General features: G+C 40.5%; 3 protein-coding genes across 4 annotated transcripts in view; 2 read left to right on the top strand and 1 right to left on the bottom strand.

Annotated features, from left to right (window-relative positions):
• The first annotated feature begins 614 nt into the window (after positions 1–614).
• Positions 615–7,342, top strand: slc49a3 (solute carrier family 49 member 3). The gene is made up of 11 exons (XM_037260098.1): positions 615–1,026; positions 1,673–1,831; positions 3,660–3,876; positions 3,951–4,027; positions 4,102–4,239; positions 4,327–4,443; positions 4,966–5,118; positions 5,191–5,348; positions 5,952–6,055; positions 6,857–7,041; positions 7,093–7,342. Exons 1-10 carry the CDS (start codon positions 847–849, stop codon positions 7,018–7,020), a joined length of 1,467 nt encoding a protein of 488 aa, XP_037115993.1. The 5' UTR covers positions 615–846; the 3' UTR covers positions 7,021–7,041; positions 7,093–7,342.
• Positions 7,343–8,440: 1,098 nt separating this feature from the next.
• On the bottom strand, positions 8,441–18,333 carry LOC119128047 (nuclear cap-binding protein subunit 1). 2 transcript variants are annotated; one of them, XM_037260096.1, is made up of 23 exons: positions 18,140–18,333; positions 16,813–16,901; positions 16,490–16,590; positions 16,243–16,399; positions 16,071–16,178; positions 15,878–15,999; positions 14,948–15,017; positions 14,659–14,874; positions 14,020–14,117; positions 13,756–13,819; positions 13,568–13,678; positions 13,103–13,167; positions 12,958–13,020; positions 12,797–12,871; positions 12,290–12,393; positions 12,090–12,215; positions 11,889–11,991; positions 11,372–11,465; positions 11,169–11,272; positions 10,977–11,094; positions 9,771–9,914; positions 8,850–8,963; positions 8,441–8,782 (listed from the first exon to the last, which is right to left on the bottom strand). In XM_037260096.1, the coding sequence occupies exons 1-23, from the start codon at positions 18,171–18,173 to the stop codon at positions 8,669–8,671; spliced, it is 2,394 nt and encodes a 797-aa protein (XP_037115991.1). In that variant the 5' UTR covers positions 18,174–18,333; the 3' UTR covers positions 8,441–8,668. The 2 variants fall into 2 exon arrangements, with proteins under 2 accessions (XP_037115991.1, XP_037115992.1); XM_037260097.1 differs by having other exon boundaries at positions 12,093–12,215.
• A 559-nt stretch (positions 18,334–18,892) lies between these two features.
• The window catches only part of LOC119128049 (thiosulfate sulfurtransferase/rhodanese-like domain-containing protein 2), a 5,041-nt gene continuing 4,521 nt past the window's right edge, over positions 18,893–19,412 (top strand). The window contains exon 1 of the mRNA XM_037260099.1: positions 18,893–19,100. Coding sequence (XP_037115994.1) covers positions 18,972–19,100 — 129 coding nt within the window. The 5' untranslated portion in view covers positions 18,893–18,971. The remainder of the gene's footprint in view (positions 19,101–19,412) is intronic.

The raw sequence follows: 19,412 nt of genomic DNA, 5'->3' as shown, positions 1-19,412 counted from the left end.
ATAATTGTTTAAGAGGTGTTTGACAGGTGATGCTCGGTGGAATATGACAGGTTGCGTTGAACTATTTTGGAATGGGGAAACTGGGTTTTTAGCACAATGAAATTGAATAGTCTAATTAATACAATATTAATTTACTAAAATTGTATTTTCCTGAAATATTTACATAAATTACTAATCATCTTTTGCATAGATGCTACTTTTTGAATACATTTTAAACTTTCACATACCCCGTGGAGTGCCTTCATGTACTCCTGTTTGAGAACCACTATCCTAGATCTCGGCGCTTCTTGTTTTTGTCGCAGCCACATACTAGACCTGATTTCACCTGGTCTAAGGTCTAGCTTACTTGCAGCCTTGTCATTGAACAAAACACCCTTTCTCTACCAGAACGCCCAGCATGGCGCAGTGCAGTCCGCCAAATTTCTAAACACGTCTGCAAAAATAGAGCTTTTCGTGTCCTCAGTTCCCAAAGGCTTACTGAATGTAGTTAAACGGAAAAGGTGAAAAAAAAACTGAGATTTACATGCCCTGTCCCAACTTCATCGGAAAGTTTTGCAGGCATCAAGTTAAAAATGAGTGAATATTTGCTTAAAAGAAGGTCCTAGGCTAACCGAGAAGCGCAACATCTTTTGTCAATAGAAGATCTCTGTTACGGTCAATCCCATTGACAAGTGATGTATATTTGATGTCGCTTATCTTATTTTTCTTGTCTTCTTTGGGGGATTCGAGGTTGCTCGTTGTGTTGACAAAACAGTCTGCTAATTGCGGACTTTGTCCTAAACTTGTGACGTGTCTTTTTTAAAACACTGGGAAGAAAAAGAAAAGTTGGACAACAATGCGCCGTGTATGTTAGCTTGTCGGGCGTCAACGATGGAAAACGGCGAGAACGACAAACTAATTGCCTTCTCGCCGTCGCCGGCTTCTCCTCCGAATGACGAGTTGAAGAAGCTGCTCCATTTCAAAGTTTACAAGAGGAGATGGTTCGTACTCCTGGTGCTGTGCTTGCTCAACTGCTCCAATGCCACGGTGAGCTAAAACAACCACAACTTAGATTAGATAATACTGTCCAACACACTCGGCTTTGTAAAATTGGGCACTATCGGCAAATGATGTCAATTACTTTTCCACGATCGGCGCCACCTTATCGGAAAGTTTGAATGGAAATAAAGTTAGAGCATAATGTCGACGGCGTAGTTGTACAGCACTGTAAACTCGTAATAACAGTTAAAAAATATACTCATTCCGATTGGGTCAATTACAAGCAATTATCCATTTATCATTTTTATATACATATGTATGTATTTATATACAGTGTATTTTAACTTCCTCATTCATGGTCATGTGACCGGTCTCATGAGCCAGCCAACAAAACTGGTTGCTGCATGTTCTGTTTGGAGCGGTCAGAGAGCCGTTGAGAATTTTACGGAAACGCAATTAAAAACTTGTTTTAAAATGTTGGAAATGTTTTATCTTAGTCTGCGATGTTTTTACATCACATATAACTTAGCTTAATTTACATGGATGGATGGATGGATGGATGGATGGATGGATAAAACAAATGTATGACATTCATGGCACAATTTTTATAGTAGACGTTCCAGTAGCTAGCAATGCCATGCTAAGTAAACTCTTTATACTCTTCATTGGTCATCTTTTGTATTTTATTTCCCAGCTATGGCTGACCTTTGCACCAGTGGCGGACCAGTCTGCCCAGTACCTACAGGTTACCTTGTCAGACATCAACTGGTTGTCAGTGGTCTACATGGTGGTGTCTATTCCGCTCAGCATTGCCACCACCTGGATGCTGGACACGGTCGGGTTGCGCGCCACGGTAACAAAGCTGGCGTTATATTTGTTGGATGCAGTGCCGCTTACCGTAATTTTCAGACTAAAAGTCGCTCCGGAATATAGGTCGCATTAGCCATAAAATGCACAATAACGTGAAAAAAAACATATATAAGTCGCTCCGGAGTATAAGTCGCATTTTGGGGGGAAATTTATTCGACAAAATCCTACACCAAGAACAGACATGAACGAGCAACAACAGGCTAAACGATAGGTATGCTAACGTGACATAAACACAAACGAAGAGCTGAGAACAGGCCTGACGTAACATTCAGAGTTATTAAAAAAAAAACTATTACATAAATAACACGTTTATAAAACCATCTGTGTCACTCCAATTCATTAAATCCATCGATCGTCCTTTGTCAACAATGGGTGCGCGCCGCTGACGGTGCTTGCACTTCAAAATATTCCACAGGCCCATATAACGATATATAAATTAGATATCAAATAACTATTATATAAGCAATAATATTATCAAACCATCTGTGCACTCTAAATCATTGATCAAATTCCTCGTCCTTTGTCAACAATGCCGCATGTGCGCCCTGACGTCAGCTTGTCATTATTCCACAGATCTAGTACATAACTGTATTGTAGCGTTAACAAAGTACAAGGAAAGACGTGGGTTTGGTAAATGGCTCTTTATTTAACAAAACAAACTTCCAGGGGTGTGGCGGCATGGACTTCCAGCCACGGAGGTGGAAGAGAGATCCATAGAATAGGACCGGGCGTGCGTAAAAGCCATGTCCGAACCCCATCCACCGTCCCCAGACAGCCACCCGGCCGAGCGCCGGCCCCCGACTTCTATCCACGGAGGTGAAAGAGAGCTCCGTAGAGTAGGACCGGCCAGGCGTGCGTAAAAGCCATAATAGTTTTTCAAACCTTCTGTGTCACTCCAAATCCTTAAATCCTTCAAACTCTTCGTCCTCCGTGTCACTTAGAAACAAAGCCGCTAATGATGCCGGTAGTACGTGGGGCCCTTCGTCATCCCGTGATCAATCTTTGTCCTTTTTGTAAACAAACGCCGCGCCGCGCTGCTGACGTCACTTGAAATTCAAATTACAGTAATCCCTTGCTACATCGCGGTTCGTTTATCGCGGTTTCACAAAATTTTTGAAAAGATTCACATATAAGTCGCTCCTTATTATAAGTCGCCCCCCCACCCGAACTATGAAAAAAAAACGCGACTTATAGTCCGAAAATTACGGTACTTTAATCTTAACAAACGACAAAGACGGCAATGAAGGTTCTACTCCTGATGTGCTTACAATAGTATTGTAACATGTGATTACTCAGTGCCCTGAACACAAGTCTTTAGTGAAGTGAACGCTCAAAACAATTTTGAGTCTTCAGTCAACTTCCTTAATTATGAGGCTATTTAAAGACAATGTTGAGCCGTCAAGGAACCCAACGTGCATGTTTTGAACAAAAGGCGATCTTACTTACTTTTTCTTTTTTAAACAAATGTTGCTATTTTTTAACAATGACAATAAAGTGTTGGCAATTACAATCATTTTTTAAAGACGATTTAATCTTTATCGCACCCTTGTTCTTTTTTTATTACAAACAACAATAAGTATTTGATCCCCGGCTGATTTGAAATGAACGGTGACTGACTTTGGTGGCAGCCTCATTTTAACAGCGATTGAAAGATAATTTAAAAATTGCGCTCCTTTAAAGAAACGTCGTCTTCAAGGAACAACATAACTCCTTTTGGGAAAAGAAGACCCTTTTGTCCAACAGTTTTCCAATTTTGTGACATATTGTAAATATGAAAGGAAATTACTAATTTGTGTTTTGCTTGTACTCAGCTCATCCTGGGCTCGTGGTTGAACATGCTTGGCGGCGTCATCCGCATCATGGGTGGTCCGCCGGGTGATGAATTCAGCATCAACTACACGGTAGTGATGCTGGGCCAGACGCTGGCGGCAATGGCACAGCCGCTCATCATCTTCACGCCCACAAAGATGGCGGCGCTCTGGTTCCCAGAACACCAGCGGGCCACGGCCAACACCATGTCCTCCATGGGTGAGCTTTCGCTGCGCCTCATGCTCACTTTTCTTTTGACAGTGCACTCGACTCGGCAGTATTTGTCTCTGCAGCCAACCCGTTGGGCATTTTGGTGGCTAACTTGGTATCGCCTGCTGTAGCGCACAATTCAGATCGAATCCCCACACTAGTGAGTAACATACATACACACACACACACACACACACACAAATGCACATCACAGATTGGCCTTGATGCCTCCAGATGTTGGCCTACGCGATTCCTGCCTGCCTTGCCTGTTTCCTGGCGACAGTGGGCATACGCAGCAACGCCCCACCTACGCTGCCGTCGGCCAGTGCTGAATTTTCCACTTCCGAACCTTTTGTGCAAGGCGTCAAACTGGTAGGGTAAACAGTGGCTCTATGTGGATTTGTTCCTGACAATTTAGTGTTGCATAAAACTAAATTTGAGGTGTTTTGTGTCACGCAGCTGCTGAAGAACCGAGCGTATCTGGTGCTGCTGCTGTGCTTCGGTTCGGGCGTGGGCGTGTTCACATGCTTCTCCACACTGCTGGACCAGATCCTCTGCGTGCAGGGCTACACTAACGTGAGTGTCCTTTGTTTGCTCAGCCAGAGTTCTCGTGACTTCTTCTGACTCATGATTGATGTGCCCCAGAGGTGCGAATCATGAGTAAAGTCATATTGAGTAAATCTAATAAAGTCATACAAGGGTAAAAATCAAGTCCATCCATAATACTTAGGACGTGGCCTCTGTACAGAGGACTTTTTGCAAAGAATGTTCTAAAACTGTCCGCTTAATTGTAACTTGGACTCACGACGAAATTAAAACAAAGAACCTACGCGCTCTTCTTAACTAATACAACAACATTTCAAATGATCTTATTGTACAGGTTTTTTTTTAACACCAAAGATAGTAAGCTTCAGTTAACTTAACGTTAGCCTAACGGCATTTGTCTGAATCATTTTTGAATGTTTTCAGAAATTCAACAAACCTTTTGTTAACAATAAAGACAATTCAGTCATTAGAATTAACCACTCCAGCATGTGCAATTCATGAGTTTTTTATTAGAATTCCAATGTGTGTTTTTTTAAATCACATCGATTGCAGGACTTTGCGGGCCTGTGCGGTGCCCTCTTTATTGTGTTTGGCATCGTTGGCGCCGCCTTACTGGGACTGTACGTGGACAAAACCAAAAGGTTCACGGAGGCCATCAAGATCAACATGGCCCTCTCTTCCTTGGCGGGCATTGCCTTCTCTGTGGTGAGCTCATGGTACCCATCTTCCAACTTTACATGGCCTCTTAACACAGTCTGAACACTGAATCCTCCTCAGGTGTGTCTGATGCAGCAGCAGAGCATCGCCGTCGCGACGGTGTGCTCGCTCTTTGGCTTCTTTGGGTTCTCCATTTTCCCAGTGGTCATGGAGCTGTCAGTGGAATGTTCCTACCCGGTGGGAGAGGCCACTTCGGCAGGACTCGTCTTCATATCAGGGTACCAGATCAAGTCCTAATAAAGTGTCTGTTCTAAACTTTGGAAATCCTCCATTTTCAAATGCTAATTTCTCGCCCCCCAAAAGTGGTCTTTTCCCCCATTCACTTTTCTAGGAGGATTTCTGCTCATTCCTAATCTCGAAGTAGCATCACCGCCCAACCCAAAAATTGATCGGCTCCTCACTGTATGTCACAAAGTGAAGAGCCACCCATATAGCATTGACATAGGTAATACTTGGGAATGGCTGATGGTGAAGTGGTACACTCACCTGTCTTGTGTGCAGGCACCATGAGTTCGATTCCCGCATATGACATTGTGCTTGTGTGTGAGTGACTTACAAAAAAAAAACGTTGACAGAACACACGCCCAGTTTTTTAGAGCAGTTTAAAATGGCATCATTTGGCTCCTTTAAAATATGTAAATGTTTGCCAGTGTGTGCAAATTTGATGGCTTGTAAAACTGGAATATTCCTGCAACTAAATCGACATGACTTTTTTTTAGCCATTAAAGAGGTTGTTGAAATAATAGAAAGCCATTTTAGGTTCTTGCTCTATCATTGATTGTTTAAGATGAGGGTGCTTGACTTTTTCTTCATCTTTGTAGGCAAATCCTGTCCATCATCTACATCGTCCTCCTCCAGTCTTTGGCCACGCCTGTCGCCGAGTCACTTCGCTCGACATGTGGGCTCGCCCCTCAGAGCTGGAAAGGTAATGTATCGGGGCCATATTGGAGGAGCTCCTACATATGTATATAAACAAATGTATACACCAAATTCAAAATCTGAACATACAAAACTAAATAGTCAAAAAATAAATTATATAAATGTCTGTCTTAGATATTTTTCTGGATAAATTCTGAATAAAGTTGTATTTTTACGACTATATATTTATTTTGTATATTTTATATTTTAAAATTTGATCCATGGCGGCACAGTGGGGCACTAGTTAGCATGTCCGCCTCACAATTCGGAGGGTGTGGGTTCGATTCCACCTCCAGTCCTTCTCGTGTGGGGTTTGCATGTTCTTCCCGTGCTTGCGTGGGTTTCCTCCCACATCCCCAAAACATGTTTGGTAGGCTGATTGAGCAATCCAAATTGCCCCTAGGTGTGAGTGTGAGTGCAGATGGTTGTTCGTCTCTGTGTGCCCTGCGATTGATTGGCACGAGTTCAGGGTGTCCCCCGTTTACTGCCTGATGACGGCTGGGATAGGCTCCAGCATGCCCGCGACCCCCGTGGGGATAAGCGTTACAGATAATGGATGAACAGGGAGCGCCAGAGGTGGAATCGAACCCGCACACTCCGTGAGGCGGACGTGCTAACCAGTGCGCCAACGAGCCGCCTGAAAGTATTCATTTAAAAAGATATTTATTGTATACATTTATTTCTTTTTTTACAGACTTAATTATATTTTTTTCAAAGGAATATTACCCTTTTTAGGACAACATAGTCAACTATGTAAGTTAAAAAATAACTATAAAAATGTTTTTTTTTTTATTGTTTCATCCCTCAGTGTCCATGTTCGTGCTAGCAGCACTGACCACCCTCTTCACCTGCGTTTTCATCATCGTCTTCCATACACGCTACAAGCGCCTGGAGGCCGAGGAGGATGCCACCTACGGGCACGCCCGAGACAATCGATCTGCTGCTCCCACCCCAGCCAGCATTAACACATAACGATCCACAACGATACAACTTGATTTTGTTCATTGCATGTGCTGCAACAGATGAGCCAAATATTTGTTTCATCTGAATTATGTGAATGATATTTTTAAATGATGGAAAGCGGATCCTGATTGAAATTGTGTGTTGTTGGTGTGTTTATAATATTGACAATATTGTAATTTATTTTTTATTGATTCCTTATCTAGGTTTGTATTTGTGTTTTAATTTGATCATGTCATTAGTTAAACTAAAAAAATTTCATTTTTATGTTTTGTGAGTAAAAGGTAATTATCACAAAAACTAATTCCTATGGTGTTAACCGTTAACTACAAAAGAGATAATTTCTGCAAATATATCAAAATTATTACAGTAAAATACAATTCAAATATCAAGAAATATATTTCAGAATATACATTATAAAGGCTTGTGTGTTCCACACCCCCTCCCACCGCCTCTCAAGCACCTACTCCTATAACAGGACATCACGTCTTTCAAGGTAAAGCACTTATAATTAATTCTACATTTTGCATTCATTCTTACGGGAAATATTGCTTCTACATAATTTCTACCTACAAACCCGATCACGGAGCGAATTAAGTTCGAGGTAGCGGTTTTTCTGTATTTTTATTTTATTTTATACCCTTTAAAGTTGAAAATGGTATTATCCAATTGTAAATGACCTCTGTATGCAAATTGTAAATAAACCTTGTGTGCCTTTCTCAGTTTGGAACTTTTAGTCATGAGCCACAAAATGGTGGTTTTGAGGTTTTTACTTTAAGAATGAGTTTGAGTGAAAAATGTATACATAGATAAACATATAGAAGCATTACATATATTCACATAACGCAATACTATTAAAATGTATTCGTTTAAATTACAAAATCATTTTATGAATTCCAATTTAATTTTAAGTTGGTTTGTGCATAGTGCAATCAAATAAATAAATAAAATATTATTTGACATTAAACATTCATTTAGAGGGTTTGAAGTTGAGCAGAAATTTGGATCTAAATTTATAAAATGTTACAAAAATACAATTTGTGGCATCTACTGATGTGGGACAAGATGACAAAATTTAATGAAGTATAAATATACACCTCATTTTTTGTACATCTTAAAATTCTTTCATTTTATTTTTACATGACATCCTTATTTTGCAGCATTTAGGTAGAGGATTTTGAAATAAATCGAGCATAATTTGTATGTAGTGTATTAAAAAAGAATAGTCAAAAATACAATCCCAAAATAATTATAAAATAAGTAATCACCAAATTCTAATACAAAGAATACTCCACTATATTTAGCACGCTGCAATTTTGGTTGATAGCTTTCTATAAAACCAACAAACGAACAATGCTTACTCTAATAATGTACAGAGCTGTATTTCACATGTTTACTTCACGCAATTCATTAAAAAAAACAGACTAAGACGTGGTTTAAAGTACTTTGGAGTTTTAATTCATTTTCAATTTCACATAAAACAAATATTTAAAAAAAAAAAAAAAGTTGAAAGGATCACTCTGGACTTGAAGTTCAACAAGGGGACCGATATTTTAAACAAAAAAAAACAAAACTAAAAAAGAACAGCATCGTAAACATTTCTTTTTCAATGGCTGAGGGGTTTCTTGATGCAAGAGCTGGAAAGTTGCGCAGAAGATTTTCAGAGCTGAAGGGCGCAAAACTGCTGATAGACGGCAAGGATGTGGTGGTCCAGCTCGGCCGTGAAAAGCAGGTTTTCCAATGTGCCCATGTACTGCTGGATGATCACGTGGTGCTGATGAGGAATGGCAAGATTCATGTGAGTACTTCATTGTGTGCGCCAGTGTGCATGTGTATGTTACCATGAGAAAGATCTGCTGCAGCCTCTCCACGCAGTTCTTGTACCATGGCGTGCTGACATTTACGCTGCCTGTCTCGCAGCGCACCAGATGTTCTGTCAAGAGCATGATGAAGCGCTGCCGGGCCACATGGAAAATGGCTGTTAATTTACAATTGTTTCTCCCAAAGATTACTAGAAACGGGTAAACAAAAGTGGCAATGACAGTAAGTTGCAAATTTAGGAATAAAGTTGTTGAGCAGAAAGTAACGCGAGACTTTCAAAATAATAATCATTAATGGTACCACAGAAAGATTAAAAGAAATGACTATATAAGAAGAATCTGAAGGGAGCATGAAGAAATTAAAATCTGAAAATTGGGGGGGGAAACTGTTCATTTGTGAGAGTTCATGGTCACTTTTGAGATGGCACAGCAAAAGAGATTAAAATATGATGAGCACTGAAAAGAGAAATGAGATTAGAATGATGTAGCCTAAGAAATAAAAATCCTAAATTTGGGGAAAAGCCAGAGTTAAAATGTCATTGCGGGTAGCTTGCTCGAATTTTGATTGTACCACAAAAACATACCACAAAAAAGTGCAGATGAATGAAGAACAGGAAATAGTACTTGCCGTAAGCAAAGCAAAAAAAATAAAAATAAAAATCCCAGGACAAAAAGACTTCACATCACAGAAAGTTCAAAGATGTAATAACGACAATCGAAGAAAATGAGCAGTCGATGTAGCAAAGCCAACAAACGTAAATTCAGGAAAAATATCATCGCACATGACATCATGCAAGATTTCATTCAGAGACTTTTTGATGACACCCCAGAAAGGTTAAAAATGTGTGGATGACCATTACAAAAGGAAATGTTTGCTATGCTAAGTCAAAATCGGGAAACTCTTGGAATTCAATTAGTGTCCGAAAAGTGACAGATTTTGACCTGGAAGATGACGAGGAAGAGGTTCTTCTGCTCGCTCTGGGCCGACTCCACCTTCTCCTGCAGCCTCTCGATCTGTTCCTCCAGCTGAACCTCCTCGTCCTCGCTGTTCTTCTCCATGTCTTCTTCGTCCCCGCTGTCCCTCGGCTGCCCGACGTAAGCAGACAGGTAGACAGACTATGTTGAAATCCACCCACAAATCTTTTATGAGTAGTAACGGAGATGCAACAAGTTGGGAAACGAGTGTGAAGTTTGACACGTCTACCAATATCCCACTGCTGAGACAAAATAACCTTGGTGTCTGAGGGCTGTTGATATTTGAGCACCTGCAAATAAACTCAACATTAAGAAGCCACACACTTTCCGTAGCTGGTGTTAAACTACTGGAACAAATTAAATGCAGGAACCAAGATGTCTGCAAATCTAAAGACTTGTGAAGAGACTACTGATACAAAACATACAATGTGTTATATGAGACGTATTCCATATGAAATCTACTGTGACTTGTGCTTTGAAATCTCTTGTATTATGTCTATAATAGGGGCTGGCGCCTGTGCTGTTGATGTGCAAGTGTTGATACCAAAACCCATCAACACTGTTGTTTAATGTTGATACTAAAACTCAAAAACAATGTTGGGGAATGCTGAATGTTGATTATGAAACACATAAATATGAGATGGAGTTTCAATCTTGAGGGCACACCGGGGATAGACCTCTAAGCTGCAGCAACAGGCACTTCATTAACTCTATCTTATACAATGGATCTCCTAAACTGGGCCTTCAGAGCAATCGACCAGACCATCTTCACTCGACGTCCAGGAACTGGGGAGCCACAATGCCCCCCACGGCACCTCTCTCACAGGGTACACAATGGATGGCTGGAGCAAGTGACGCGTCATGTGCCTTGACGTGTTGCACACGGAAGATGTGTACCTCTTGATCTCCATCGCCATCGGCTGGCTCTCTCCAACCCTCATGGGGCTGGACATGTACCATAAGCTGAAGGAAATGACCTTGGAAAACAACCAGAGGGGTGAAAGCAGAGAGCCCAGAGAGATGAAGACAATGCTCCATCATGGTCAAGCTAAGGAGGCCAGCATGGGAGACGAATAGCAGCGATCGGTCGGTACAAGTGCCGCCTGGTGCTGGGGACAGTGCCCGTGGTGCCTGCAAGATTGTGACTCCAAATCAAAATTGATTAACTTGTACCCTCTTGTTCTGCTGCTTCTCTAGTTTGTCCTTGGCCTCTTCCAGCTCTGTCTGGATCTTCTGGACGTGTTTGTTCATCTTCCGGATGGTCGAGTGCAAAATCTCCCATATGTAAAGTCTGGGTCAGATGAAAGAGAGAATGTAGACCATCTCGTTTGTGGACGTGGATGAGGAAGTAGACTCAGTACATACCTAGTGAACTCGTGAGCCATGTCCTGAGAGAAAAGCCAGTTGGCCACAGCAGCGCAGTCCACAATCTGCGTGCGGATCATTTTATCCACCAGCACTGCGATCATCTAAAAGGATTCAAATGTTCAAAAACGTGAGCAGACAACCAGCAGACTGACATTTCCTGCTTATTGAAGGGTAGGGGCTGGGGTAGGTTGGCGTCCTACCTGTGGGTGGTTCTTCCACGCCTGGTAGACCACCTTGAGAATGTGCAGTTTGCCTTCGTCACTCTCTGTGAGATTCTTCAGGATCTCGTGAAACCTGCAGGCAAGACCAGCATATACCTATTATTAGTGGGTTCACTTTGGAAAATAGCTAAAACGACAGTAAATCTTAGGTGGTGTCTGTAGATTGTACACTGATCTCGCTGAGTGGATCAAAATCGTTCCATATTTTACATCATATGCAAAGTTGGTGATCGACTATTGTCAAATCTGAGCAATGTTTCAATGATGTCATTGATCATTTCCACGAAATAAGACAATGGAGAAAACAACCTGGTTCATCCACGCGTATTCCTTGAACAATTTGCTTACACACACTGCATTACACACAGCTGTTACATATTCTGACCTTGTCAGGTGAGGTAACCAAATTCCAAAAAGCTCTCATGTAAACTGAACACCCAGACTTTGAGCATTATTGATTCAGTGGCACGTTTTCAAGGCTCTGGGGTGAACTTACTTGCCAAGGGCGCTGAACGAATGGCTGAATGATTTGGCGGCCAGGTGAAGAAGGGTCTGCAAGAAGACGTCCACCTTCAGCGGATTAAAACTCTCGCCTTCGTCTGCCAGGAGACGAAGAAGCGTAAATGTCCAATATTTACGTTCATAGGCCTAAATCCTGACAGTGTCAAAGATGTTAAATAACTGTTAAAAAACTAACAACCGTCGTCGTCATCCTGGTTGGGGTTGGGCACGTCTTTGAGGATAGTGAGAATCTCCTCGTTGGATGCTCGGTTCTTGATGGCGTTGCAGACGATGATTGAGACGGGGTAACCCGGCAACATTGCTGAGACATGAAAATGTGGATATAACCTTTTTCAGATCTTTTGGCAGTTTCTAAACAACGACAAAAAGGCTTACAAGCATTTTCGGTCTCATATTTGTAAACGAAGATAGGGTCGGCTGGAATGAGAGCGGCGAAGGTGGACGGGACAATTTCCACAATTCTCTGGTGGTAGGACAACCTGCATAACGCACATTCATCCATTCACAGAAAAAAAATACATATTATATATTTACATCATAAAGTACACACCTCTAAAGCACCATATTTACATGTTTAATATACTTGAGAATTACAAAAATGTATCTTATCTAAACTATACTTATATTAAAATATACATATAATATACACAAATTACAACTGTCACAAAAGCTATGAAATGTTCTCCTTTCCTTTACAGCAAGGGTATCCAAACTATGGCCCGCAGGCCCATTTTGGGGGTGACGTCAGTGCCTCCCCAGTCATGAACCTCACCGCACGTCACTGGTATCTAGTATATGCATCTATTGCACCCCAATGACACCATATTTAATGGCCTCTTATGTAACACATTTGTATTTAATCATGGGAAAATAATTCCATACCTCATACACTTCTCCAGAACCTCTTTGACAAATTTGGGTTTGGGTTTCTCCAGATCCAATGTCAAACAGTCAGCCCTTCACAAAATCGACACAACAAAGGGTCAATCGAGCCTGCTGACGATAAATATTCAGATTTTATATTTAGAAGCTTCGCTGCTCACCAGTCATCCCAGCTCCATCGAAACTGGAAGTTGCTCAAATGGTGGGAGAACCAGTTGATTAGTCTGAAACCAAGATAAGGGCCAGGGTAAGACAGGAAAAAAATGAGTGTGGCCCTTCATCGCAGCGGAGGAAAAGACGCATTACCTGTCGATACAGGTGGTGTTCATAGTGTCCAGTCGCATATAGAGCATCTCTGTGGCTTGAGCCAACTGAGGTGCTCAGTTAAAGAAACATTCAATGTCCATTCAGTATTTCGAGGTCCAGCATCTATCATACCAATATTTCAGGCTCATTTCACTGAAATTCCTTGGGGTTGTTGGTTCAAGAACAAATCTTGAAAATGGATATCAAGTGGCACTTTCAACCAAAGGTAGACTTGGTGGGCCAGCCAATCATGACTGAGAACATATGTGGCAAAATTTGACTTTGAAAGTAGAAACAAAAGATTGGCCATTTCCTGTCAAATGCACCAGTCGGCCTCAAATTGGGTAAACTAAAAAAAAAAAAAAAAAAATAGACAGGATTCTTGCTCATATATGAGAGTCATTCAGAATTGATAGTTGACAATTAAAAACAATGTCATTTTTTTCCCAATACAGGTTAGGATACAACTTGTGGTAGTGAGCCTGGCTGCAGTTTACACAGTTCAATCAGCAGCGACGTGTACATTACATCAATGTGAGGCGGAGAGGGCAGCTGAAAAAGTTCTCCAAAAATCACCTGAAGGTGGGAGGAGAATATTGTCAAAATATGGGTTACATATGATTTTGTTAATTATAGCAAAGAAATAAGCACACCTCCACAATGTGATAGTTGAGCGGGATCTTATTTTTGCCGGGGTAGCTGAGCAACTGAGCGGCGCTGTAATATAAACAACAAGTAAGGTTTTTTGTGGAAACAAGGATGCCTTGCCTGATGAGAAACATTTTTATGACCATTGTTCCAAAAACTTCAAAACATAGTATTTTCCTATTAAAATAACAGAAAATTCAATTAATCTGTTCCAACCAAATGAAAAACTCCAACGAAAAATTATAGAGGAACTATGGATAGAACTTTACCAAGTTCTGCGTTCTTTCCAGTGAGTCTTCATGATGCAGTGCAAGTTCTCTTCGATGACAAACCGCTCCACTGAATGACTGCCGGGCATGACCGGACCCTGATAGCAACATACAGTGGTCACACAAGATAACAATACATGAAAAATAAACACATAATAAAGAGAGCATTTGACAACTAAGACAGAAGGGCGCAGTTATAAATAAAAAAAAATAATAATAAAGTAAAAATTAATAATGGGCCTATTTTATTTTTAATGCACCACTAAGAGAGGTTCCCAACAGACTGTGAAAAGGTCTTAAGTGGCTTTGAACTATGGACTGATGTGACCTGGAATAGTGTGGATGGTGTGAAATGGTGTTAGCAATGCCGTGGGGCAAAAAAAGAAAAATTGCGGCGAGCACTTTTTGTGATTGATGTGGTCATGTTGATCAACTTAACAAAACAGGCCAACTAAAATACATGTCATATTTATTGGTTAAAAAAAGTATTGTCCCGAGTATTAAAAAAAAAAAAAAAACACGACTCAAAATTACTCCTCAAATGAAGTCATTAATTAGCTAAATTGAATTAATTGCAAGAGCCTTGATACCTGTGATTATTATCTCAGGGTGCAGCAGTCATGTGCCAAAATGGTTTACCTCGGGTGCGTCCGTGTAGTCGAACATGCGGAAAATGATGCGGGGCATGGGGTACTGTGCGTTGGGCATGTGTCCTGGCGGCGTGAAGGGCGGCAGGTTATGCTGCAGAGCCTCGCACAGCACGCTGTCAAAGGCGATGTATGGACGCAGGATATGACGCTCCTGCCAGCGGTCCTTCTTCAGCTTCTGGATCTGTGCCCAAAGGCAGTCCAGGTACTGCCAGGACACATATTCTGGGTTAGGGTTGAGATTTGTTTTTATTTAATTGTCTTAGTTGTCAATTTCTCACCTCTTCTTGAGGGTGCGGCTTCTCAGCAGTCCACACCTGAAGCATTGGGAGATGAGTCTTAACTCGCCTCCTGAAAAGAACAGGAAGAAGATGAACCCTCAGTCATCAATGTCTCATGAACGTAACAAGCAGGGGACCATTAATGGTGAAAATAGAAGGTTAGTAAAGCATACTAGGAACAATGATGAAAAATAAATTCTTTTATTACTCAAATGAAAATACCTGTGGCACATCTTCCTCCTGCATATTTGTCAAGTTAACATTGATGAAATCGGAATGAAATCAGACAAACACTGTCATATTTCCCCAAAAGAAAACTATTAGTTTCACAAAAAAAGTTCTTATATTGGAGTAATTGTGCATTTAGGAGTAAAAGTTGATAAGTAAATAATAATTGTAAATGGTAATTGTAAATAGTAAATAATTGTGAAAATAATTGATCTTGTGAATATACATCTACCTTCTACCCGAGTTTCAAAAAGTAATATTGCATAGAACTATATATTTTCAGCTAGCAGTTAGGACTTTTTGTAGTTTTTCTGTTTTGTAAGAAGAGATGCACTCTTATCATAACTAAGTTGTATTAAGGTGTTTTCATTTGAATTTTTAAAACTATCTTAATCTTGCAAGACTAGAGGTGATGTTTAAAAGAATTCTGAGTCAGTGAATTAAACAAATATGAATTCAAATATTCTCATGAGCTTGGAGTCCCATTTCAAAGTAAAAGCAAGTAATTTTGTGGTTAAGTCATGTTTTGTGCAAAAAAGAAGATTAGAAACCGTAGAAAAGTCACACTTGGATTCTATTTGTTCCATTATTCATAGCCTAAAGACAATAGATTTAATTCTGGAAAATGGTTCATAAGGTTCTAAGAAAAAAAACTGTCAAGCTGTTAAGGGTGACGTGAGTTTTGTTCAAGTCAAGTCCTACTTGAGGTAGCCTTCAATCTGGCTGAGGAGTCGGTCCATCTCCACATCCTTCTTCTCATAAAGTTCCTTGCCCACCCATGGCAGGCAGGACAGCACCACGTACACAAACCAATCCGATCGAACCTTTGCATCCAAAGACACAAGAACCACTTTATGACACCTTATCAAGTGTGTGATAACTCAAATGAAAATACCTGTGGCACATCTTCCTCCTGCATAACACTGACAAAGTTCTCAAACATGGCCACCATGGATGGAGCGGCAATCACGTGGCAGTTGACCAAGTCGGACAGGAAGCGCACCTAAACGAGACATGTTAATAGCACAAAAAGACTGCAGCTGTGGTGGTGTGTTGCACTAGTTTACCAAGTAAACGGCCTCGTTGTAGAGGTTGTTCTTCAGAGTCTCCTTCAGCTGCCGGATCATGGCCTCCACAAACTCGCCGCCAAAGTTGTAGTTCCTGGCGTTGAGGAGGCCCACCAGCGTCGTGTACACAGTCAGCTTCTCGGGGAGGAGGCGAGCCCTGCCGATGCGACACAGTTGATTACAGCCACTACACTAAGTGTGTGTGTGCGCGTTTGCGACTGCGTGTGAGATGAGTCGTTTGACTTACACTGAACATAAAATGCGAAGGATTTTGTTTTTGTAGTTAGGAAGGTCAGCCTCCAGCACGCCGGCGAGCCCTTCCAGGTTGCTCTCTAAGGACGACTTGCTCTGTCCAAACAAACATTAAAACACAATTGTTGCTGTTGCCCCCAAAATACATCTCTAAAATAACAATATCTGCAAACGCAAGTGCACTTCGTGGGCCCTAAAGTGGAGGTTATTTGGAATCTTATCGAATGCTAAAAGGCTAATTAAATATGTTAAGTTTGCATAACCGCTTTGCAAATATCCCCTTGACGTGCAACATGGCTTTCAGTACAATAGAGTTACCTTTTCTCCCACATTGCATATCAAAGACTCCAGGCTGTCTTCAATATCGGTGGCCTCGGAGGTTCTCCTCCTCTTGTGATCCTGGCCTTCTGTTGGTTCCACATTGGAGAAGCCAAAATGATCATTTTAAAGGCATTCAAAACCACAAAATCCTTGTTACTTGTGTACCCCTATAATTGTCATTTGTCACACTTGTGTCAGAGCATCCTTGTCACCTTTTTGACTTGTGTCCTAGCTGTTAGTGTTAACAGTGTGGCAGTCACCAAGTTCAATTGTGTCTCAATGTGAGAAATACTGCCGTATTTTTGACGTGCTTTGTTGTAAGCGATTGACCTTTAAGTAGGGCTGCACAATATATCGAAAAAATATCAATATTGAAATAGTTTTTGGACAAATTGTGCAGCCCTACTTAAACCTGTGCAATGTGCATATCTCAAAGACATGCATTTTTTTAATGGGATTGTATGCTTTTATCTGGACTAGGCTAGTTAGACGCAAACTTCAATGTGGATTGCCATCCAATAGTTGAACATCCTCAAGGTTACTTCCAATTAATTAACGAAGAACTCATTTAGATTGGTTATTTTCCAGCATAAAAAAATAAATCATTAGATAGTAAAAATGTAATTTCCCCCCCCAAATTTATGTTAACTATTGTAATAAGGTCGATATTGCAACATTCAACAGCCATATCACATATCGCATGTTTTTTCGCACAACCCTATTTTTAAGAGTAATGTTGTAAAATTAGCTTAGATTACTCGAGACATAAGATCATACTTTGGGATATATTTAGGTTTTTAATATGAGGCAATTATAAACATTTATTTTGGGGGCGTGGCGGCTACTACTGGCAAGTTCTGTCCCTCACCCAGTTCAGTGTTGACTGGAATTTCATACAAAACAAACACTCTTTTCATTTTCCTATTTGAATGTAGACAATTTCTACTGGACGCTATGACCAAAAAGTATATTACTGCATGATTGTTTCTTTCTAGCTGGTGCGTGTGCGTGTGTGTTTTAAAATGACAAAAGGGTAAATAAACATGTCTGCCTCTGGTACTCGATGCTACCTCAAAAGCTAAAAACATTCCCCATGAACGAAACATATATGACAGTATTGTAACTATGCAAATACATAAGTGGTCAAAAATACGAACGAACGATCACATTTTAAGAATATTTCATGTTCATTTCCTCTCCAAGACAGTTTACAAAAGAAATGTGCAGCGGGAAGCAGAGTTAACCAATCCAATTGGTTACTTGCGACTGGCCGCAATACATTTGCCCCAACGTGCAAAAACGACTACGTAAAAGTCCAACTTACCGTCATAGGAGTCGCTATGTCGTCTCCTGGACATGTTTTAATCCGTTTTGCCTTAAGGAGTGAGCGAAAAAGATACAAACTAATGTGGCCTAAAACGGAAAATAGCGCCTTTTCATGTATAAATTCAACTCGCAGGTAACGTGCGACAAACGGCCTAGCTTAGCCGCCGGCCCATTCAAGCAAGACACACTTCCGGTAACGAGAGTCAGCGCAAAGCGCAAGTTTTTTGGGTTGTGAAAATAGCTATTAAATGGATAATAATTGACTTTAGTTATTTATATAGTAAGGTAGGACTAATATTATTGTAAATAGATGATACCTAAATAAAAATAGAAATCTGTAAGAAAAAGGGGCCCATTTAAGTGGAGCACATATAAAATCAATTGGTGCAACCGCCTTTTCCTTCCTCTTTGTTGCCCGGACTTAATATTTCAAATGACTTGTTGGCGATGAGCTTTGACGGCGAAGGTTAGGAGTCTACGACAAATGTTACATTTTCTGCTGCTAATTAAAAAAATAACCACTCTTTTGATATTATATTTGAGAGTAAAATCCTAACTATATCTAACTTGTTCCCCTCTTGTATTTCGTTGGGCCTAACGCTTAAAATGTTATGTATCCTATTGTCGAACATGTTTCAACGTGAATAATATAATTCCTTGATCAAAAAAGGAATGTGTTAAAATTAAATAAAATTTAAATAAAAATAAAATTAACAAGTTGTTCATCGGGCCCATTCAAGTGAGACGCACAACTAAAGTGCAACCGACTATTCCGTCCGTCCTGTCAAGTCGGAGCTTGTCTAGCGACAAGAGCTGCTAAGATAATAAACATGACTTTAGTCTGTTCTGAGTTTCTAGCCTGGGATCTAGAAAATGCGTGTGCGCCTACTAACGTATTGAAAGAGGAGAAACAGCTCTGTGCGTCGCTAAGAAAATTCTACAATCTAAACAAAAGGAAGGTGAGTAGGGAAACGTGTTAAATCTCTAAGTTTTATGCAAGTACCAAGTTACTGGGGCAGAAATCAAGCAAATTAAGTCAAGTCTTCACATTTTCGTAAATTGAACTGCAAACAGTGTATTATGGAAGTTGCTAAAGCAACTTAATGAAGATAGAAAAGACAAAGAAAATATAGTGAGAACTATTTGCGATTTGCCAAAAGTTTTAAACCATAAGTATACTGTAAACTACCCTTTAATATCGTTTCAAACTCATATACAGCATTACCTTAAAAGTACGGATTTGATTTGGAAAATCAACCTGTGGTTGGCAT

Source organism: Syngnathus acus, chromosome 10, assembly GCF_901709675.1.
Source record: "Syngnathus acus chromosome 10, fSynAcu1.2, whole genome shotgun sequence".
Taxonomy (NCBI): domain Eukaryota; kingdom Metazoa; phylum Chordata; class Actinopteri; order Syngnathiformes; family Syngnathidae; genus Syngnathus; species Syngnathus acus.
The sequence above is the reverse complement of the archived record's forward strand: the minus strand, read 5'-3'. Positions and strand labels throughout refer to the sequence as shown.

Coding starts and splice junctions, on each gene's coding strand:
- slc49a3 (XM_037260098.1), top strand. CDS start 847: ATGTTAGCTTGTCGGGCGTCAACGATGGAAAACGGCGAGAACGACAAA. Junction 1,027..1,672: donor TCAACTGCTCCAATGCCACG/GTGAGCTAAAAC, acceptor TTTATTTCCCAG/CTATGGCTGACCTTTGCACC. Junction 4,240..4,326: donor TTGTGCAAGGCGTCAAACTG/GTAGGGTAAACA, acceptor TGTGTCACGCAG/CTGCTGAAGAACCGAGCGTA.
- LOC119128047 (XM_037260096.1), bottom strand. CDS start 18,173: ATGTCCAGGAGACGACATAGCGACTCCTATGACG. Junction 16,400..16,489: donor CTTCGCATTTTATGTTCAGT/GTAAGTCAAACG, acceptor TCGCATCGGCAG/GGCTCGCCTCCTCCCCGAGA. Junction 12,872..12,957: donor CGATGGAGCTGGGATGACTG/GTGAGCAGCGAA, acceptor GATTTTGTGAAG/GGCTGACTGTTTGACATTGG.